The sequence below is a fragment of the Mauremys mutica genome, chromosome 1 (assembly GCF_020497125.1).
Source record: "Mauremys mutica isolate MM-2020 ecotype Southern chromosome 1, ASM2049712v1, whole genome shotgun sequence".
In the NCBI taxonomy this organism is placed as follows: Eukaryota; Metazoa; Chordata; order Testudines; family Geoemydidae; genus Mauremys; species Mauremys mutica.
Genome location: NC_059072.1, coordinates 317258406 through 317282300, shown reverse-complemented (window position 1 = coordinate 317282300; position 23895 = coordinate 317258406). Strand labels below are relative to the sequence as shown.

Here is a 23895-nt window from a genome sequence, read left to right as displayed (position 1 = left end):
AACCGTTACAACTGTGAATGTTCCATCTAAGGAAAAAAAGACAAAGGGAAGACTATTATATACAAGCATGTAAAGATTATGAGCCCAATTCTCAGTAATCAAGAAGACAAGAACAAGTACAGGTTAATAGAATGCAATACAATTTTCTGATTAAATATTAAGGGAATCCCTACTACAGTAAAGCAATGGAACAAGTTTCCAAAGGTGGATTATTGTTTCACTTCCAGTGGAAGAATCAAAGCTTAAGTTTTTTGTATATAGGGGATGGGTTTAGGGATACTTTAAAATTAAGATGGTGGTGGTGCAAGGTTGAAAACTAGTTTTGTTTTGTTTTTTGTTTTTTTAGTGTTAAGAAATCCCTTGCACTTATAATGGTTTCATTCCAGTCAAGGAACTTGACATAACTGGCAGCCTCTCTTAAGCTTGTGTCATGGAAGTGTCTACCAGGGCTAGGCTAAACACAAACTCAGTTCAAATGTAAATTGGGCTGGAAACATGAAAACATATACATAAATCAATGTGTTACAGCTCTATCAAAACAGAACGAGGTGGCTTAATGTTACATAATTCCAGTGAAAGTAATGAAAGTTATACCAAGAGATTTGAAAGGTGGCAAAGTGTCACATTCACCAGGACAATCACTTACCAATCTTTGTCTCGGGATATGGGACACCATTAGGATCAGAATAGAAAGCTTCTAGCTCAAATGGACCTTTTCTGTAGAAGGTGAGAACTTTGGAGAAAGGTGCTGCATGATTTCTGCTGAACACTTCATGAACCCTACAGTTAGGATCAAGCAAAAAGTACTTTAGAACGGTACATGTGCATATGCACATGGGATTTTCCCATTGAGAAGTGTTGGATCCTTTAACATAAATAGTCCTGAAAAAGTTATTTCTGGGAAAGAATCTTTACTATCAGACATTACACAAAGACCTATATTCTAAGTTGATAATGTGATTACACATTCCAGCTATTTTAGAGCCTGGAAAGCAAGACAGTTCAGTCATGTTTGAATAGGATTTGGGAACAGATTACTAGTAGATGTACAGTACTTGACTTTTTTTTCAAATGTGTCCCTCAGTTACCTTGAAATAACTACTGAAATTAAAAATTGCACTTCTGTAATGCCTTTTTGAATCTCAAAGGCTATGTTCCTGGTTACCAGCTGATTTGCTTTGTGGCTCAGTCAAGAGAGCAGAGACACTATTATTTTTCCTCCCTTGCTCTGACAAGAAGGCTGACAACTATTCATCCAGGATTCTCCTGTGTTCTGGGCTTTCTGAGTCAGTCTGCTTACTTCCAATCTCCAGAAAATTTAATTTAACTCCCTACCCAACAAATCTTTTGTTGAATTCCAGTCTTGGAAACCTGGTTAGGTGGGAGATTAACTGCCTCACAACTGAGCCACAGAAAACAAGATAACTGAAAATGGGAATACAGTTTGCCTTCAGAGGTTCAGTCTACAACAGAACAAATAATGAGATCTGTACAGCTGCATCTTATGAGAAAAAACACAGATGGACAAGAGATTCAAGGCTGAACTAGGGGCAAGGATAGACTTTACCACCTTGGGGCAAGAACTGGTGTAGAGATTGAGGTGTATATACAGGACTGCTGCAAACCGCATGTGGTACATTTAACAGAAAATAGGGAAGTGTTCACTCTACGTCAATGGCAAGAATTATAAAAGACAAAATTATTTACAGATTATTATGATGAGACACTAAAGTTTTTTTTTTTAAACATGTCTTAGTAGCACATCTTGCTACAATTTTTTTTTAAACCAGTTACTGAGTGTATTCTTATATCCGTATTTTTAATTAGTCAAAGAAAAATCCTCTATAAAAGTTTGTTTTATCAAACTATTAGGATTTCAAACTATTAGGAATATTTTCAGCTGGAAAAATGCCCACAAGACAGCCCACCCTTGAAAGGAATTGGAACGGTAGAAAATGTTTTGAACGTATGTATTAACATAGTTATAACATTAACAAGCTATAAACAGCACAGCTCAACGGACCTATAAGTTGTTAGATTATTTAGCACTGACCCTTCAAGAAAGATGCACAGATGAACTTTATTCTTATATTGCATAAAACCAAAGTCCAAACGGGAACAATACTTTAAGCTACCTACCCTTCAGTGTCATCGGCTTCTGTGTTCCACATCAGAGATATTGGGAATGGAACTGCATCTGTGACAGAGAATTCTCTCACTTTAAATGCTGGAGAAAGAATTGCACACTAGAAGACAAACAAACAGCTATTACGATTGGCTATGTGCCTGAATGTTATGCCTTAAAATACATTAACTTTTTCAATAAATATTATAAAAAAAGAGTCCTATACTTTATTGATTGTGCCAAAACAGATCTAGGTAAATTAACTGCTTAAGTGAAACCCTGCTGCGAAGGAATTATACTCACAAAAGGTGCACGTTCTTTAGGTACAAGGGACCTTCAGTTTATCCCTTGCACTGTAGCAAAACTGCTAGTTATCCCTAAACCAACCAAAATTACTCTTATCTTAGTTCTAACACAGATTAAACTACATTTTTCTTGTTGCTTAACATTACAGTTCTCAGGGGATGCACCTGGTATGTTCCAAAGGAGTAACAGCATTACACAGAATGCCATGTGAACGTGCTGTGCATGTCCAGCAGTGAAGGGGGTTAAGCCCATTACCATTGTTTCTTGCTCTGTGCTTATGGGAGTAGTCAATGGATGTTCAAGGGCTATGGTTAGTGAGGTGGAAGACAGGAACAGAACACAAAACAAGGAATGAAAAGAAAAAAGAGTGATGGAAGTACAGAAGGAAAAAGGTTCAGAGCAAAAGCAATTTACTTTCAGGGTATGCGTACACTGCACGTGACTGTGTGTTTGTAGCATGGGTAGTCATATCCCACTCAGGCCGGCTGCCCAAGTACAAACCCATCAGGGACCCCAAGCATATACTTGGGCTGCAAGCCTATGCCACCACATCTTCACTACTAGCTAGCGCCTTTAACAACAGATTAAAGGTAGCATGGGTATGCCTACCTTTGCTACTTCACACCTTCACTTGCAGTGTAGACATACTGTAAGAGAAACAATCTACTTTCAAAGTCAAGTAAATATGGATTGCAGAAATGAGACATTCTAAGTTAATAGCAAAATGTAACACTAAGTCCAATACCAGAAAATGTTACACACAAATGTATGTATTTGTATGTTCAATGGTAGTACTCAGATGGCTTCTATGTACATCAGGTAACAAAGGAAGCTTTTACAGCCTTCGATGGATAATGCTAAATTATTTGTGCCAGAGGTGATTCTCCTAAATTTCTTAAGAGTGGATTGTTTTGCCTCTGGAATGCACCTAATGGTAAATGTTTTCTAAAACAGTATAGCAGAGAATACCCTCAACCCCCTACAAAGGCCTATTGTCTTTTTGCTGATTACTTTGTATTGTCTGGACTGGTCAACAACCACTGCCTTACCCAGTTTGCATGTGCCAGGAAGGCTTTGAACAAAGCAGAGCCTGAGCCCTCTCAGCAGCACCAACAGGACTGACTGGAAGAGAGGTGAAGTGGGGAGAGAGCGAGCGAATAAGGTATATAACAAGAGGTTTGGGAGTCTGGGAAAAAAAATGGCAATGGCTCCACAGGCTTAAGCCAGATAAAATGCAGTGACTAGCTGCAGTTTAGTTAAATCAGTAAGTATGTACAATTAAAGTGACAGAGCTTTTTAAGCATGTCACTGTTTCAGCACAAAGTATATGTTCCATTGCCTGCTTTAAGAGTACCACTTTTGCCATCTGCTATAACTATATGGTCAGTTCTCGAAAGGAAGTACTCGCAGAAGACGTAAGTGGTACTGTGAATACTGTACCTGTAGAGCACAGCCTCTTGCAACAGCTTCGTCTGCATTCAGTGTTGTGCTGACATCTTTGCCAAAGAACTTTGCAATCTTCTCTTTAACAGCTGGAATGCGTGTAGCTCCACCAACAATCTCAACAGCATTCACATCTTCCACTTTAAGCTGAGTTTGTTCCATTAATGAATGGAAGGGCACCTCTATCCTTTGCAGGAGGTCAGCACATAATTCTTCAAACTGGGATCTAGGAAAATCAGACAAAAAGCCATAGTTAAAAACTCTGGAGGTTTGCTTTACCAGGTTTTGTTAGGAACTGTTTAAAACTGCACATTTCAGCAAAAAGGCTTTATAAACTAAGCCACCATGAACAGATTTTAAAGCTGTTTAATATTTTTAAAGTTAGTGAATTTAGTGTTTGCATATGTGCCAAACTCAAGTGATGTCCACAGAGACTAGCAACACTATGAATAGATACCATGCAAGTTTTCCCACATTTCTGTCAACACAGCTCAACTATATGCACCAGTACCTGAAGAGATCCCTTCTAAAGCATATTCTGCCTCTATGCCCATCATCAGCCTTTCTGCAGAAGCTACAGATAAAGGGGCAAACAGTGTTGGTGATTTTTGTGCTGTGAGCTCTTGTGCCTCTAGTTTCTAGGGAAAAAACACCAAATATCCACCTGAGATAGTTACTTTTGGTCAGTAATGACTGGGAATGAATGTAAATTAGTAAAACAGTCTGTATAACAATCAGTCAGCCAGTCTCCTGTATAGTGTTATTCTGCCCTCCAGTTCTATCATGGTGTGCATTACAGTATTTGCATATAAAACAATAAAGCTCCATTTATCACCAAGGTTGAAATCATCAAAGGGGATTTAGTTTTAATTAAGGGTGTGTAGCCAACTTCCCTGCCCTGCTTTGGAAGTGTCAACCCATGTTTGTAAGTTAAATGTCTTTCTGTATAAGTGGTGAGTTTCTGTTTCTACAGGTGAAGAGGGCAACTATGTTACTTTAATTATTGCTTCAGTTTCTCAACCATGGGAATTCAAAGCATGTACAACATCTCTTAGATGAATTTATACTCCACTTTAAATCCATGATTTTCTCTAAAAGGAGGCAGCCAGTCAGTGTGAGATTTTACACCTTTGGATTCTTTTTAATAGAAATCTTTTGAATTTGGGCTCTCAAATACACAAAACTTGGCACAAAAGTGAATCCTGAGTAGATCTGGTGTAACAGACAGGTTTTTTTTTTTTGTTTGTTTGTTTGTTTTAAAAAGGTTGGATTTAGGGTAATTTTTAGCTATTCTTCGCATTATAATGGACACTGTGTGCTGTGCAAACAATTGGTTGTTGGAAAAAAGTTTGCAAATAGAATCTTATCCATCAGGAGCTACACATTTTTCTGTCACATTTTATTCCACAGCAGAAAAGGGCTCATAAATGGATAGTTTTCTCCAGCAGTAGCTGCACTTTTACACCCCTCCCCCCAGATTAAAAAAAATAAATAAATAAAAAATCCCTAATTAAATATTATAAAAGGACCCTAGGAAGCTAACTGGTTCATGATGAAGTTTGTATATCATGACTGACATGAACCATTCCTGACACAAACCCACAAAAACAAGGAATTACGATAAGCCACTTAATACATATCTTCCACACACAAGTATGTACCTCACCATTACAACTACCATCCACTACAGACCACATTTCACATTGCCTCATTTCAATCTCCTGCATGCACCACTTTACCAATTTATTTTTTTCACTAACATTAATAGTTGTTGACATCTGGAGTAGTAGTTGGCTGTATTGGGAGACAGCAGTTTGCTAAAGGGTTGAGTACAGAAGGACAGTTAAAAGGAAAGATGGAGGATGACATTCCTCAGAAGACAGAGTTAAGATTGTGGTGTATGGTAGCATATGGTAGCAGAGGGTATGCACATTAGGTGGGTTAACTTTTTATTTCCTTACCTTTATGAATTTGTATCGGGTATGTTGCGTGTGTAGCAAAATTAATTGCTTCAAACTACAAAGTATTTTGTGTATTAAGTCTAGCAGGTTTACTTCTAGACCCAAGGTGATAGTGCCTTGTACCTAAAAGTGAGGGCATTTCAGATTAGGAGTATCGGCAGGCACTGCAACATCATTGTTTAACATTGTACATTTGTTTCATTCATATGGATATCACATACATTATGTAATCAAGTCTGAACTATTCCAGCATCACAAAAAAGCTGGAAGTATTCACAACAAAGATTAAATTTATAAGTGGCCAGGATTGGCCACTGTTTCAAAGATAATCCATGTTTAATAAACATCTTAGTATAGATCAGGGGTTCCCAAACTTGGTTCGCAGCTTGTTCAGGGTAAACAAAGCATCTCACGGCCCACCAGAGGCTTACCCCGAACAAGCCACGAACCAAGTTTGGGAACCCCTGGTATAGATGGTCCCTTTTCTTCTAGGACTGTGGAAACAGAGAATCCCATCCACTGAGGATTTGCTTTAAACACAGTGTTCCCTCATTTTCCTTTAGCTCCTATTCACCTGTTCATCTTTCCAGCCACATCTCTATCATTCATAAAGCACTCAATGTTAAGTGGGATTTCCGTGCTGTTAGAGCTCATTAGCTTCTTCAGTTTCTCACACTCCTGATATAGACGAAGAAGAGCTCGAATTGTTGATTTCGGATCCAGTTTATACTTTGCTTTTATTTCTGCACAAAAGTGATCAACTAATTTTTCATCAAAGTTTCTCCCCCCTAGGAAGGGATCAAAGGCTGTGCCAAGCACCTGGTTTGAAAGAGAAAATAGTTTAGTTTTACATTTGACAATCAGACATTACATTGGACTTCCACCTATGCCAGCAGGCCTTTTTTAAAACAAAGATGCCACCACGTAGGCTTATTTCTTCCAATGTGTAGGTTTAAAGATTTAGTAAGGTATTAGTAGAAGTTGGTCTGTACATCTGTAAGTTGGAAGTTTGTCTTAACAAAAAAAAACCCAAACAACCCAGCCTTTCTAGAATGGGTGACAGTCCAGTGTCATCAGGGCCTTAGTCCACACATAGGTTCAAATGGCTTATTACAATCTCAAATGACTATACTCTGATTACAAGTTAATCAATTTGCAGCTTCAGTGTAACTGCAACATAGTATAAGAAGCCAATATTAATGGTGCTAAAATCCTTAATGTTTGTATCCACCATATCACTTTACACATATTAAATACTTCCAAAAAATGAAGCTGTAAGTTGTATATTTTAGTAGTCTTTACATATACTGCCACTAAGAGATTCTCTTTTTAAAACATGGTCAGCAAGTTCAAGTGGTTTAATTGCTTTAGTTGTTTCAGTCTACTGTTACAACTATTTCACGTGTCTATATTAGAACAGTTTTCAGGTCACTTGAATCCCCGAAAAAAAACTAATTCACAGTCTAGAGCAAGTATCAGAGGGGTAGCCATGTTAGTCTGGATCTGTAAAAGCAGCAAAGAGTCCTGTGGCACCTTATAGACTAACAGAAGTATTGGAGCATGAGCTTTTGTGGGTGAATACCCACTTCGTCGGATGCACGTCAGAGCAAGAGCAAGACCTGCTAACCAATACGAAGAGATGTAAGGTGTTGTACAGCCATGTTCTGTTCACCATTTCAATTCAAGCACATTTTAGTGGTACAATTTTTCCCCCCTTTTTCTTGACTTTACATGGCCCATGGAGTAACACACAAAAATGGATTATCAGCTGACTACCTTTAGTTTACCCTTGTTAAAAGCACAGGCTGATACTTGAAATGCAGAATGTCCCATGTCAACAAACACCACTATCCGTGGCTTCTCTTCTGGAGCTGGAAGGTCTTGTTTATAAATTCCATAGTTAAGAGCCACTGTAAAGCAAGAAGCATCAAATGTTATCTGCACAATCACTAGTGGATCTCCATTCAGTGCATCATTCAGCTCATCATTTTTGCAATGGTGCACAGTCACAAAAGGTAGGTTCCAACTAAAATGTTTACATATATACATTGCTATATCTACTTCCTAGCACTAATACTGCATATTACATCTACCAATGAATTTTCTGAGCCCTGAGTACACAGCAAAAGTAGATTAAATATTTATATGGATGTTGACAGCCACAATTGCACTGACAGTGGTTTTATATCCTTTAACAAAAAATTCTGATGACAAATATTATGAAAACGTTCCTCATACAGGCAACTTATTGAATAATTTATCACTATGATTCTTCTTGCACATTCCTCTGAGGAGACAGGATCCTGGACTAGATGGACCGCTGGTCTATACTGCTAGGGCAATTCCTATCCTATATTTGTGGGTCAGGGAAGTTAAGTACAGTACAGTAGAACCTCAGAATTACGAATACCAGAGTTAAAAACTGACTGGTCAACCACACACCACATTTGGAACCAGAAGCATGCAAACAGGCAGCGGCAGAGACCAAAAAGAGCAAATATAGTACAGTACTGTGTTAAACATGAAACTACTCAAAAAATAAAGGGAAGTGTAAAAAATTTTGACAAGGTAAGGAAACTGTTTCTGTGCTTGTTTCCATTTAAATTAAGACTGTGAAAAGCAGCATTTTTCTTTTGCACAGTAAAGTTTCAAAGCTGTATTAAGTCAATATTTAGTTGTCAACTTCTGAAAGAACCACCATAATGTTTTGTTCAGAGTTTCAAACATTTCAAAACTACGAACAACTTTCCCTCCGGAGGTGTTTGTAACTGAGGTTCTGCTGTATTCCTATTAAGTCACCTTAGGAAGCAAAGCTTTCTCTTTTTACCACCTTCACAGCTCCTCATGACAGAAGTTTTATAAGTCAAGAAAAAAATGGCACAAGTGTTGTAACCCTACTCTGCTTTTGTGACTGGTCTATTTTTAGCAATTCTTAGTTTGAAGTTAGAGTATCTAAATGGATCTCCATTAAACATACACTTGCTGGAATATGTTTCCTTTGCTTTACCTGCTGTCATGTCATTCATCAGTCTCAGACAGTTTAGGCCAACAATCTGAGCAGCATCTAGGACAGACCTCCTTTCAGCATCAGTGAAAAATGATGGAACCTGAAGAAATCACGTGGGAACAGAATTACCATTAGAAAGCCAGACTTTCAACACAAACGTTTGTTTGAAACACTACCCATTCTGCATCCCCAAAAGGAGGTATCTGCCACTATATCTAGCAACTGCAAGATTTTAGCCCAAAATAAAGTTACTTAAGACTCTGACTCAGCATAGTACTTAGTATAATAATAAATAATTGGAGATATACCTATCTCATAGAACTGGAAGGGACCCCAAAAGGTCATTGAGTCCAGCCGCCTGCCTTCACTAGCTGGACCAAGTACTGATTTTTGCCTCAGATCCCCAGGTGGCCCCCTCAAGGATTGAACTCACAACCCTGGGTTTAGCAGGCCAATGCTCAAACCACTGAGCCCACTGAAGCCAATGATTAGGTACTATGCTGAACTGGGGCCTAAAAGCACATGCAAGACCAATCAGTAAAGTAGAATATTTTGAAGAGAGGCATAATGTAGATGAATCAAGCCTAATTAATTTTTGACAAGAAATGGAAAAAAGTAGTCAAAGCTACTCTGATGTTAACATTAGATGCAGCATACTGCCAAACATTTTGAGTTTAAGTTCTTTGCTATACTTGGAACCCAAGAAATTTTCCCTGTGGCACGGTAGTGCCAACTGGCAGATCACATAAAATAAATATTTAATTCCTTGATATATTGTGTAGCTTGATAGAGCATTCACAATATTTCTGTCTAGGCATTTTAGCTTGTTCATCTTCATGGTATCTGAGCAACACTTAATGTTATACCTCCTATCGTCTTTTTCCTAATTACAATGCTTTTCAAAGCTATTTTACTTTAACATAAAGTTAGTATATTAATATGAAGTAATAAATCTGTATTTTAATATTGGCTGTTCATAACTTCCATTGCTTTATAACAAGCTCATATATAGAATACACATTTTCCTTTTTAGAAGAAAGTTCTGGTAACATTAAATCGGATATGTACAACGTTACCCTGAGCATACAAGTACTTGAGCTGAACAGCATCTTAAATGTATTTAAACTAGAAATCTTCAGTGATTACAACTAGGGAGATTAATGTCTCTATTGGTCCAGTGTAACAGAATTACTTACAGAAATAACACAATCTGTTACTGGCTTTTTTAGGTTAGTCTCAGCAGTCTCCTTCAACTTAGTCAACAGCATAGCTGTTATCTGTTCCACACTGAAGAAATGTTCCTCATCCATGTACATCACCTGTATAGCAAAAAAAGGGAGGACAATTTCATTTTAATTGCAGAAAAGCAAAGTACCACTTAATAGTTCTGGATGCTCTGCTGACCAACAACCCTTCCCTCCAATCTTAATGCACTCACACAGCTCATTATACAGTAACAGTGATAATTCACCCCTCTAGCCCCTTGAGTGTTTGCAGATAATGTCATTGTTTCTACACATTGAGTATAATTGATAAATGATTGAATTCCCCTGGATAAAATCACTGGCAGATGACTTGCAGCAATTCAGACAATGGTGTAAATTGTAAGTGTCAATTAGTGAGGCTAGCACACAGTAATGAATCACTATTCCAATAAGTTAAAAGTGGCCAGCAATTTTCAAATTGCTCACCATTGCAGAAAAGGTAAGAAATTATCTACCAAGAAGCACCCAGTTAGGAAGAGTTCTTCACAACAGTATTAAAAACCATTTACTTAGGAGCTTCTAGACTATTTCATAAAAGATTTTCCCAAAAGATCTCTATGCTCAAAACCTAAGATTTGTGTTATCTGTTTTGGTAGCCAGAACAGTCTGCACTTCAATAGTTCAAGTTATATCCAGGAATCAAATAATATTAACAAACTTAAGACAAAGTTAAACAAGTCTTTACTCATATTGCTTCCTTCCTACAGACATCTTTGTAAACTGAAATGGTTGCGAAGCAGAAAGAAATACTACTGTAAAATCAATCAGTTTTAAAATGCCTCTGTATTTCCCTTCCTTTGTGTATTTGCCTTTTTGTCATCTATTCTATAGTATAGTAAAGCAGAATGCTTTGTAAGACACCCTCTTGTGGACTCCCAACATCCCAGTCTCCTACTGCTTTGTTCTCAAAACATTTTTCTCCATGGACAAAAGCTCCACACAGATTGAGAAAAAAATTGAAAGTGACTGTCACAGTACTGTTCCTCTTATATACAAGTTAGAAAAATTTGGTATTGTGTTAAAGAAAACTAGTTAAACTCATTCACATTAAAGAGATACCAAAGTATGTACCATTGTTACAACTCACACTTCAGATAACTATAGATTAAGAAAAAAAGTCTCTTCAGTTTATTTTGTGCATTGCCCATATTTGTGTGGATATTTCACAGAGCACCAAGGAAGAGAGTTTTTTTTGTGTGTTTTTTTTTTTAAATGGAATTGTGACTACAAATATCACGCTAATTGGCTGTGGAATCTATGGGGCAGGTTTAGTAAGTGAATCTATTTTTTGTTCTTTTAAAAACTGACTAGATTTCAGATTAAGTTGTTCCTTTAAAATCATGGGATACTGTTTTGACCTTCCCATGTACCAGCAAAAAAAGTCCAATCTAGGAGGTGGATAGAGACCACTTGTGTGTATCCTTGTGTAGTTTAATTATATGATCACATACCCTATCAACTCTATCATGACTTTTTTCTTATAGCCTTAGGCTTTGGCTACACTTACACTTCAAAGCGCTGCCGCGGCAGCGCTTTGAAGTGCTAAGTGTAGTCAAAGCGCCAGGAGAAAGCTCTCCCAGCGCTGGCCGTACTCCACCTCCCTGCGGGAAATAACGTACAGCGCTGGGAGCCGCGCTCCCAGCGCTGGGGCTTTGACCACACTGGCGCTTTGCAGCGCCGCAATTTGCAGCGCTGGAGAGGGGGTGTTTTCACACCCTGCTGCAGCGCTGCAAATTTGTAAGTGTAGCCAAGTCCTTAGATACACATCACATATTGAAACAGTCTCACTGGCATAATGGCCACTGTATTTACCTGACAAGCTTCTTCTATGCTAAGTTCTCATCTCTAGGTCTCACTATTATTTTATTAGGCCTGGTGCACACTTCAAAGTTTTGCTGGCACACCTATGTCAGTTAGGAGTGTGGGGAATAAAATAAAACAACACACCCCAGCTGACATAGCTGTGCTGGCAAAAGCCCACATGGGGATAGTCATACCAGTAAAATGGTTCTTTTGCCAATATATTTTATTTTAATTGGGGTATGGTGTATGCTATACGAGCAAAATAAATCTTTTGCCAGTATAAGTTGCATCTCCACAAGGAGGGCTGAGAGGCATAGCTATAGCATCCTTTCTAGTGGAGACAAGGCTTTAGTCTGCAATAGATGTTGCAGGAACATTATATGTACATTTACTGCAAGTGTCATTAGGGTCTCTGTCAAGTAATAGTAGAGGTTCTAACAAAGTGTATAGCATTAACTTGTATTGAGAAACAGTATGCCACCATGTAATCATGTTACAACAGTGCATAGGCACAGGGAGAATTAAGAACAGCATTTCCCTGACTTCAGTGCAGAATTATATAATCCTATAATTATTTTAATAGTTTTTCAGCCAGAATGTGTAGACTGTGTGCACAATTGCCACCAGGGAAGCTCTTGTCTGAGGAAGTATTTATAACAAAAGCCTGACTCTACTCTGGAGTAAAAAAAAAAGCTATTCATCAGTTCAAAAGCCCTTCTGGTACAGAGATGAAGAATAGCTTTTATGGGAATTAATAATTAAAATCCCTTACTTTCATGAAGTTCTAGAAAACAAACCCTTTCCAACATAGCTATAGAAACTGGAAAGCTAGACTGCAAATATGACACTTACCTTTATTCCAACTCCACCGTTTTTCATGGGAACCAAATCATAACTCAAGCTTTCTTTCTCCTTCTGAATAAAAGGATCATCAAACGCACGGCCATGGAATCTCTTGAAGTTAGATACTGTGTTGTTAGCATGAGTAATTTGCTGCAAGAAAAAAAAAAAAGAAGGTATCTTGAATGCACACTTAACCTGCATATTAGTAAAACCATGGCAGTGTCAGATTGCTAGCCTCTGTTCCTAAACCAGTCAGGTTTACTCTTCAGAGACTTGACATCTGACCTTTTTTCCTCTAATATTAAATTATGTAGGACTGTAGTTTTATACAGAAATATACTGGCATAAGAGGTGAATGACCATTGCATTAGAGTTTACAGTTTAAAGTCTCAAGCTGTTAAAATACAGAAAGTCTACACCCTGGTCTGTGTAACAGTTTGAACTATTTTTTTTAATCTTGTTAAAAGCCTTTTGTTCTCTACCAACTCCTGATGACTTATAGTACCCAGCAAATACCAACAAATCTAAAGGTAGTAAGTCCAGCGATCTATCTATTGACGGAGACTTGTTTTGTTCTGTCATCCCAACACAGAGGAAAACAAGGGACTTGGAAGCGTAAAATTAACTACAACAAACCTCACCAGGAAGGGTACTTGACATCTATTTAATGTGTAGCTCTATGGTCACTTAAGTTGGAAGCACTTAAACAGCAAAAGTAATTTTTTTGCACTTGTTGCCCATTGCATACTAACTTTAGTGACTTTTAATGAACCGATTTAGAGTTTAAAAAAATCTTTAATTTTCAGGTTATCAAGATAACTGTATGTACCAATGAAGAGACTTTTTTAAAGTAATCACATGCCATTAATTCTGTAGGATATTTGAGACTATTCCTGCAGTCTTGGCCACAATTAAGCAGCAGCAAGTCAGTTAGCATGCCACACTTAAACAGTGCTACTACAGCATGGTATTCTTCTGAAAACTCACTAAAACATACTGCAAGTAACAGTGAAAGACCAAAATGAAGTAATTAATTATTCCCAAAGCTGTCTAGCATTTGATTGAGAATGCACAAAAATTGAAATTTAAGTTGCTGTTAAATAAAAAAACCATGATTACTTGCTAAAAACCCAGAACAATTCAGGTATGTAGTTCTCCTTCTTGAACAAATGGCTGTTACGCTCCCTTGTTAGTGAAAATGCAAAGCTCAGATTGTCATGGGCCAAGAAGTGCCCATGCTTTCATGGGCAACATGACCTAAAATTCCGCTGTTGTCAGGAAAAGAGCCTGTTCACTATTAAGACGTACTTGTATTTTGAAATTCTCAACTCACCTAAAATTTTTAAGTGTTTGTCAAATGGAAAAAAAAATGGTAAAATTTTGTTTTCAAACTGTTAAAACAAAAAAGCATGAAAAACTGATTATGTAGTACCCTTCTGAAGCTATTCCAAATGCGACTGAAGCCACAAACTGTCCAAGAACAAAAGTCTGTTGTGAATGCATGTTCTCAAATGTAAGTTGAGAGAGAAACTACTTAGCTTTCAATTTAGCTAAAGCTGCTGGACAGCTTTTAATTGAATGATCTCTTAGTAACACTCCTCACATTAGTCTCTTGAGAATCCAGATACAAGCCATTTATTTAAGACAACAAATGCTCTGAAGACTCCTTTACTTTTTCTCATTACTTTATTGAATTATGTTAACATCTGAATCAGTGACATGAAAATATAGTCTAAAGAAATAAAAATAAAAGCAGTGGTACAGAAGAAAACGTCCAAATTCTGATGATAAAAAAAATCACAAAGTTAAAACTCTAGTGAAATATTTGTTCCAGAATGTTTTATGTGAATATCTGTTTTAATTAAAATACATTTCCATTCCTAGGAATGAATGAAAAACTGCAAAACTCTCTATGCAAATTACTTTGTTAGCTTCCGTCTTTGAATCTTGGTAATTGCAAATGTATGTGTAGCTTATGTATGTGTATATTTTCAATCAGATCTCCCTGTTTCTTCATATCTAAATGGAAGACTTTCACAGTTGATGCTCTCCATGGAAACCTACTACAGCACCTTTGCCCCTTGACAGATATGAATAGGCCAGTAGAGGGAGCATGCTTGGTCTGCACTGCAGTACACTAGTCCTATTTTAGATATGAACATCTAAAAGCCATGTTTTGGGCTGATTTTATCTGAAGTTTTAAACATTGTACATGGTTATTTTAAAAAACGTATTAATGTTTTAGAACTTTTTAAAAAATGTATTACTGCAGTGAATAAGAGAAAATATTTAACACACTCTTTTTAGAGTAGTTCATTCAAGCAAAGGCCAAAGCTCTTAGTTCACATTTCAGTTTAAGAACTTATATACACATTCTACATAATTTGTGAAGATGCATTTCTAATGCAAAGAAATTTCCTAAGTAAGAGTGTGTTCTGGTGATTTTATTTTTAAAATGATCAAATAAGGCAGGCATCTAACTGGAAATTATGAACCCAGCACACAGACCTGGAGTTATAGCAATGGCACCCTCAGCAGCAAACCTGGAGATGAAACTGTCAGAATAATGCAGTTCTTTGATTTTGAAATGCTACCTGACAATTAAAATCTCAGAATTTTATCTTTTCTGTTTGTTCCCTTATTTGAAACAGATTTATGTTATTAATTTTACTAGCAGTTGGATTCTCTTTCATAGAAGACAACCTACCTGGTTTTTAGCTGAAACACCAATAGCTCTGTTTTTGGATCCAAATGATACAACTGATCTGAAAAGACAGAGAGCCTTGTTAATTCAGTATTTTATTTTATTGCCAATATTGCTAAGAGCTATAGCAGCTTTATTTATTGCTATTGCAAACAGAATTTGAGAGTTTGAGCAAGTTATACTGCTACTCTTGTGGCTTATGCGAATACACAGCATTTAAAAAAAAAAAACAATCAGCAATCTCTTACTCCGAGCCACATACTTTTCTCTACCATATATTGCATGTTTTTATTTTTACGCACACACACAGAAAGTTTCAGCTCCAAAGAATGTTTTGTAAAGTTACAACATATGCTTTGGAGTTGAAACTTTCTGTACATAGTCTTAGCCCAAGAGTAAATTGTTCTGTACAATTTCAAGAAAAAAATTTCAACCAAGTTATCTATATGGAAAGAAACAGAGGCTTGTGTCCCAATTTTTTTTAAATCGTCTTTTTTTTGGTATGGCTAACCTCTGAATAGCTGAACTTCTGAGTTCACATGTAGCACTGAGTGGTGGGTTAGAATTTTCTTCATTGTAAAGCTGAGCAATTACAAAATCAATGTATGTGCAATAAAGCTTTAAGTTGTTTAATAGCCTGCTGTACTAAGAGCTTGAACAAGAGAGACTGCATATCTTCACTGCCACAGCTACAAAGTTTCTTCATCCCCTTTTAACAGGAAATTAAAGCCTAAAGACTATATTAAAGCAAGGCTGCAAATTAAACCATGCATCAAGAAATTAATAATTCTAATTCAAATATAACTGCTCTCAAATGCACATAAGAGCCTTCCTGGTAACAAAAGCTACTACCAAAACATATGCATAGATATATTTGCAGTGTGAGAGAGTTAATACTCAGTGAGAATCTTTTTAACCCTTCAATGTGGCTAAACATACACACATTGCATGACAAGTATTTTAATTTAGCTATAATTACATTCTCAATGTGTACATCCAGTTCTTTCAAATGCATCTGCTCTGCCTTTGCTGTGTGAACACTCTCCCCCCCACCCTCCCCGCGAAGGACGGAAAGTTGTCTATTTCGTTTCCGATCACAATACAACATTAGTGTTCAGATGGGAAGCCTCTGTAGATTACAGAGCTGTGCACGTTACATACACCTGTTTCTATTCCCCGCTTCTCCAGCCGCCGCTTTCCGATCCCCGCGCCTGACGAGTCCGTGTCAGGGCAGCCCCCTGCCCCAGTCACGATACACCCACGCCCCGTCTCCAGGGGCGGGAAGGCTGCGCCCATCAGGGCAGCTTTGCGCAGAGGGCGCTGACCCCACCGCGGGGAGGCTCGGGGCACCCCCCTGCCCCTCACGCCAGGCGGCGGCGGCGGCGGGGCTGAGGCGGCGCGGGAGTAACGCAGCCGCGGGGGGGGGGGGGCGGGAGGCTGCGCTGGGAGCTTCCAGCAAGTTCCAACTCAGGGCGCAGCGAGTGTCCCCCGCGCCCACCCCCCGGCGCCGCTTCAGCATCACCGCCCCGGCGGCAGCAGCCTTCACCCCCCCGCCCCGGCCGCGCTCCGGGGCCACGCCGGGGTCAGGAACTGCAGCATCGGCCCCGCTGCAGCCCGCCCGGCGCCCCGGGCACCGCACGCGGCGCGTGAAGGGGCCGTAGCCCCCGCGCCGGGCGGGACAGCCCGACTCCCCTCGGGGCCGGGGCCCGGGCCCGGGCCGCCCCCCCGCCGAGCAGCCCCCGCACTCACGGGGTGCATCTGTCGCTGAACTCGTTGGCGACGGTCTCGATACCCCCGGCCCGGGCCACCGCGATGTAGCAGCTCTGCGAGCCCAGGTCGAACCCCACCACGGACATGGTCCCGCCCGCGCGCGCGAGCCTCTCCCCGGCCGGCTCCGGCTCCGCCGCAGAGCGCTGGCTCCGGCGCTGTGTCGCTGCCTCTGGCCGCGGGCGGGGGAGCCGGCGCCGCCGCTTTAAATATGACAGCGAGGAGAAGTTTCCAGAAACTGCGGCAGCCCCTTGCCGGCTCCACGTGCGGCTTCCGCTTCCGCCTTCTCCGGCTTTCTCGAACAATGCTAACCAATGGCGGGCGGAGGAACGCAGTGACGTGTCTCGTTCTCATGACGACCCGGGACGCCGCGGCGGCTGTCAGACTGGGAGGAAGCCGGCTGAGCAGGAGGGGGCGGGGCCCGGAGGCTGGTAATACGGCGCGTGCGGAGCCGCTTCACCGCGTTCCCGGCTATGGGCTCCCGGAGTCAGTGCGGCCCCCGTAGCTGGGCTCCAGGATACGGCGTCTGCGCGCGGACACGAGACGGACCCGGCCGGGTAGCGCGCCTGGGTCCTGCTCGGCCTGTGCTGCCGCACCGCCCCCCCCCCGCGCCCTGCTCCCCGCTAGCCCCCGGCCTCCCCCCTCCTGCCGCTCTCGCTGGGTGGCCTGTCCTCGCCTCTGCCCCTGCTCGGCCGGGCGCCCTGGGTGGGACACGCTTTGTCCGGATTAGCGCTGGGTGGCGAACGGACGGGGCGGGCTAGTGACTGGTGCCCGTGTGGTCGCGCTGGGTTGTGCCGGGAAGGGGAAGTCCCAGGAGGATGAAACTGGCAGCCAGGATTACAGCGTAGTTAGGGTTTGGCGGGCCTCGGCGCCGTTCCTGCTAGCTACTCCGGAGTAAGCAGTCCGGATCTCCCACCGTCGTGTGGACGCTCCTGTTCTGTACTAGCAACCTAGACAATCTCTTTGAGATGTGGGGTGGGGAGCAGAACACTGCAGGCGATGGGCTAGCGCAGTGGGAGGCACAAGTAGCCTGGCCAATAATTCTATTTTAAGACACCCCCCACCCAAAAAAAAACAAAACCCCACCTCCATTCCCCTCAGCTTGGCAGATTCCTGGGTGTCTCTTTATAGAACTGGGACCAGGCATGACTTGTAGGGATTTGGGCATTAGGCTTGCTGTAAATTAATAAAACTTTAAAGAATTACACTCTGATCATTAAGAAGCTAGGACCCTAAACATCTTTGGGATCTGGGCCTTACTGATTTAATTCTTCATTTTACTTTTTCTCCCCGCTTTCCATTTTTCCTTTGTCATCTGCTGCTGCATTTTGGTGAATCCTTTCCTCTGTTTTTAAGGATAGATTTACACTGCATAGTATGCTTATGTCAGTATTATTCTCATCAGTGTTAATTGTTCTCTATCTGTCCTTGCCCATCAATATTATTTCCGTATTGGGCCCTTGTTTTTCTTTGTCATGTTGTCAGTTCTCCCCAAAGAAAGAACATGGGGACTATGATTTCCATTCCCAAAGTATCTTGTTTTTTATTTTGCATTTTCTCCAACAATCCAAACTCTTACTTCTCAAAGGATGGTTTGGTACCAGAGAAGCTGGGGAAGAACTTTGTCTCGGAAATGTGAGCAAGGCATGATTTTCTTCCCCACAACCCAAGTCACAAGAGAAGGAGATCTGTTTGAGGTGGAGATGAGGAGGAGCTGGTGTGTTTGCCATTCTAGAGGAGTTGCAGAGTAACTGAGCTATGCAGTAGAGGGAAGGTGAGATCATCCATTCTTGATTCCAAGTACTTTCCACAAAAAGAACAGGAGTACTTCTCTTGCAAAAGTGAAAGTATTACCAAACTTAAGTTTAACAAGATGGATCCACAAAGGTGTCTACTGCTTCCCTGTGCCTCCCACACCTTTTAATTTAAACTATTTTTTTTGTAGAAAATTTTGCTCAAAATCTCAAATAGTTCAGAAATATTGGGTTTAAGAGGAAAAAGAAGAATGCTGTCATTGCTGAGACACAAAACACACGTGCTAAAATAATGCTCAAATTAGATCAATACATCTTAGGCCTTATAATTAAAATCAGCACTTCAGACATTGAGAAATTTAGTAACAAGAAAAGCAAAGATACCTGATAATAAAATATGAATTCAAGGTGGTTAAATAAAAAGTAAGTACACCCACACCTAATTCCAGTTTAGGAAATCTGAATGAAAAAAGTATTTCCTATCATATCCTATCAAAAGTGACTATGGATTAAATGAGAAGGAAAAGTTCTACATTTCCTGATTTGGGCAGCTGTCTTTATCTTTTCCAAATACTACCCAAGTAATTCTAGATAAAATCCTTACCAGCTGTCAAACTGGGATTTAACTCATTATGATTCTGCTCCTGCATCAACCTGGACCTCAATAGCTGTGCTGTGTCTCACTGAAATCAATGGGATAGTGCAAACATCTGCACATCCTGTCCTGATGGATGATTGGGGCCTTATGTGGAGTGGAAAACCTCAGAGTTAAAAATATCCTTAAGTCTAGAGACAAAGATGGACTAATAATTCCTAGTCTGCAGTTCTGTTAGGTGGCAAAATTAAGAACAACAGTAGATTGAACTAAGCAATATATACATCCATAAAACATGGGTTAAAATACAACATATGTATTTTCCACATTTCCCTTTTGGGGTTTTAATTTGAATTCCTTAAAAATAAAATTGGCCATGACTCTATATGAATGTTGCTTTATGACTTTACCTAGATGATATACATTATCTTGGTGTCTCCAAAATTGTTCATTAAGCATACTTTGGATTAAAAACAAACTACAACAAAAAACCTGCTGAACCAATTTTACAAAGTATGAAAGGGCAAGTATAATATCTTGGCACCATTTATTTTGTAAGGAAACTGAACTTCCAGTCATTTACTCAAGAAACAAGCATTTTGACCCTGCTTTTAACAGTATAACCAACAGATTCTTTTTACGAGCAAAATATAAAATAAAAATATGTTGGCCGAAATATAATTTTTCAGTTAAGTGTATTGATTGACCTGTTAAAATGAGGTTAAAAATAATTTGAGACTATTTTCACAAGTAAAAAAGTTAAATTATCATTGCACCATTCAGACAGCTATGTGACAGACTAACAGTATTCTGCAATATCCTGAACAAATCTTATGGAATTAAAATTTTTATTGAATTAAGTTAAACCATTTTTAATTAGATTTAATACCTTTGGGGTCCACTGTATTAAAAAGTGTGTATGTGTTATTGTGGACTTGTATTAGGGTTGCCAGGTGTCTGGTTTTTGACTGGAACGCAAAGTCAAAAAGGGATCCTGGTGGCTCTGGGCAGCACCACTGACTGGGCCATTAAAAGTCCGGTTGATGCGGGGCTGGCAGGCTCCCTACTTGGCTCCACGCGGCTCCCCGGAAGCGGTGACATGTCCCTCAGCTACTAGGCGGAGGGGTGGTCCCGCCCCAGGCACCGGCTCCGCAACTCCCATTGGCTGGGAACTGCAGTCAATGGGAGCTGCAGGGGTGGCGCCTGCAGGAAGAGGCAGCATGCAGAGCTGCCTGGCCATGCCTCCGCCTAGGATAAGTATATGTTTCCGCCTGTGGGGAGCTGCCCGACGTGAGCGCTGCCTGGAGCCCACACCCTCTCCTGCACCCCAGCCCTGAGCCCCTTCCCTCACCCTAACTCCCTCCCGGAATCCGTGACTTCCAGAGACCTCTGTGACATTTTCTGCTTCATCCAGGGGCAGCGGGACTCGAGCTGGCAGCCAGCGGGGCCCTGGCAGGGTTCCAGCAACAGGCAACAGCAGCGACAGGGGACCCCCTGCAAAGTTCCATTGACAGGTGACAGACTCCTGAGGGAGCCCTTCTCAGGCTTCCAGCGACGAATGACAGCCTTGCGCGGGAGGGAGGGGGGACACCTTGGGCAAGTGGCTGGGTGTGTCCCATTTTCTCTTTGGGAAATATGGTCACCCTGCAGCTCCCAGCAACCATAGGTGGAGGCCCCCCCCCCCCCGGCAGCTTCCAGCTGCCACAGGCAGAGGGGGAACCCCACAGCTCACAGCCACCAGGGTGGTGGTGGAAACCATGGAGCCTTGCAGCAAAAGTCACAGACGGTCATGGCTTCCATGAATTTTTTTTATTGCCTGTGACATGTCCATGGCGTTTACTAAAAATAACCATGACAAAATCTTAGCCTTAATTATAGCCTGATGAATGATTATCCATTTGAAATTTCCTACTCAAACTTTATTATTTGTCATTCTCAATATGTTAGTTGTAATCTATTTTTTCTCTTGTTTAACAAGTTGATAATCCAATAAAGGTACAGAAACAATGTAATTTAGCTGACCAGTCACACACTACAAATTTCAAGTAGCAAACAATCAAGTTTGCAAGTAACACACAGGCTGAAATTTGTTTGCATAAATAATGTGTTGAATACCTTCAGATAATTAATACATTTATATAAATCAGGATTGGTTTGAAAAATAAAAAGGGCTACATTTACAATAAATATTCACAATGAATAATTTGACCTGTTCTATTTTGTAACTTGAATTAATTAAAAATAGTTTCTCTCTCTAAATACACAAATTTCTGATAAATGGAAAAACATGAGGAACCAAAAGAGAATTATATGTTAGCTTGGAAAAGAGAACTTGACATTTAACAATCAATCTGGCAAAGGGAAACCATGGATAAATACTCTTTCATATATTATAATAATACCACTCTTCTCAGTAAATAATTTTAAGATGGATAAAGTGAGACCCAGAGAGCTAAAAGTAACTTGCCCAAAGTCACCCACTATGCTAGGAGCAGAGCCAGGAATAAAAACCAGGCCTCCTTAGTCTCAGGCTAGTGCTCGAGCCACTAGACCATATGGACTTCTTAGAATACTATCTATTCCGGGACCTCTTGTAATTGCAATGTTTAACATTGGGAGGAGGAGGCAGAGAGAATCCCACATCTCAGTATGATGTCTGAAGAAATCAATAAGCCTCTTTGTCTCTCTCCTACTATTGAGCTTGTGTGATTCATTATCATTCTCTAAAGTTTATTGTATTGGTTAAGTTTAAAAATTTTTGAGGAAGAGCCTTGTTTACTGAATATATTGAATGCCCACAGGACTTTTAACATGTGCAGAAGATTATTATATATTACTTTAAATCAGTAAACAAGTATTTATGACCCAAAGTCACTTACAAGATGTGCATGAGATGTGAAGACTACCTGTATTTTGAACATTGGTAAAATATGTTAAAAGTCATAGTACCCAGAGCGGTGCGAGTATGAAGTGTATTTTCCAAAGTCTGCCAAATCAAAGCCAGTTTTAACCAGAAAACTTAAGAAACACTTTGATGAAGACTACTTCCGTGTCCAAATGCTGGTAAAAATAAAATAAAAAGGGGATTTTTTCCATATTCAGAATGTGCTGAGCATTCACCCTCTGAAAATCAGTCTACCTTAGTGTCTCAGTTTGAGCACCCAAAAAGTGAGGCACCCAGAATAACTAGTCACTATTGGCCTAGATCTTTTTGCCTTGATTCTCCTAAACCAGGGGTGGGCAAACTATGGCCCGGGGGGCCACATCCAGCCCTTCAGAAGTTTTTAATCTGGCCCTCGGTCTCTAGCCAGGAAACGAGGTCTGGGGCTTGCCCCGCTCCAGCCGGGAAATGGGGTCCGGGGCTTACCCTGCTCCATGCATGCTGTGGCCGGGAACTGCAGCCAATCAGTGCTGCAGGGGCGGCACCTGTGGACGGGGCAGCATGCAAAGCAGCCTGGCTGCGCCTCCACGTAGGAGCCAGAGGGGGGACATTCTGCTGCTTCTGGGAGCTGCTTGAGGTAAGCATCGCCTGGAGCCTGCATCACTGCCCCCCTCCCACACCCTGCCCCCCTGCCCCTGATTCCCCTCCCGTCTTCCAAACCCCTTGGTCCCGGCCTGGAGCACCTTCCTACACCCCAACCCCTCATCCCCAGCTCCACCTCAGAGCCCACACCCCCAGCTGGAGCCCTCACCCCTCCACACACACCCTAACCCCTTCCCCCAGTCCATAGCCCCCTCCCACACTCCTCATTTCTGGCCCCACCCCAGAGCCTGTACCCCCAGCTGGAGTCCTCACCTCCTCCCACACTCCAACCCCCAATTTCGTGAGCGTTCATGGCCCGCCATATAAATTCCATACCCAGATGTGGCCCTCAGGCCAAAAAGTTTGCCCACCCCTGTCCTAAACCGTTTTATATAGAACTAAAGCTGTAGTCTTATGTCCCTGTGCAATCTTAGAATGATTTTTTTCTGTTACGGAATTTAACAAGTCACAACATTTTGTATTAATTTTTATTACTGAGCCACTTGTATAATTCTACTAAAAATCCAAAATAGAAAATAATAATAATGCATGCCTTTAAGCTTATATTGCTTATCTCTCCACCACAATAGCAAACAAAAAACTGTATATGCTCTTTTGGACATTAGGGGGTACCACAACACCACATAAACCATGATGTCACTGCCCGACTAGTCAAGTCTATTGGCCTTTCTTATCTTTGCTACAATTCCTACTCCTGGGGGAATTCTGCACCAAAAAATTAAAAATTCTGCACACAATATTTGAAAATTTGACAATATTCTGCATATTTTATTTGTCA

The 23895-nt window shown here is 40.7% G+C and overlaps 1 protein-coding gene across 1 annotated transcript in view; it reads right to left on the bottom strand.

Annotated features, from left to right (window-relative positions):
• Nucleotides 1–17499, bottom strand: part of HSPH1 (heat shock protein family H (Hsp110) member 1) — a 30954-nt gene extending 13455 nt beyond the window's left edge. The window contains exons 1-10 of the mRNA XM_045016415.1: nt 17207–17499; nt 15461–15518; nt 12763–12903; nt 10039–10161; nt 8843–8942; nt 7612–7745; nt 6410–6654; nt 3872–4100; nt 2140–2246; nt 647–780 (exon numbers count right to left, since the gene is read on the bottom strand). Of these exons, the coding sequence (XP_044872350.1) occupies nt 647–780; nt 2140–2246; nt 3872–4100; nt 6410–6654; nt 7612–7745; nt 8843–8942; nt 10039–10161; nt 12763–12903; nt 15461–15518; nt 17207–17313 (1378 nt within the window). The 5' untranslated portion in view covers nt 17314–17499. The remainder of the gene's footprint in view (nt 1–646; nt 781–2139; nt 2247–3871; nt 4101–6409; nt 6655–7611; nt 7746–8842; nt 8943–10038; nt 10162–12762; nt 12904–15460; nt 15519–17206) is intronic.
• Between the last annotated feature and the right edge of the window lie 6396 nt (nt 17500–23895).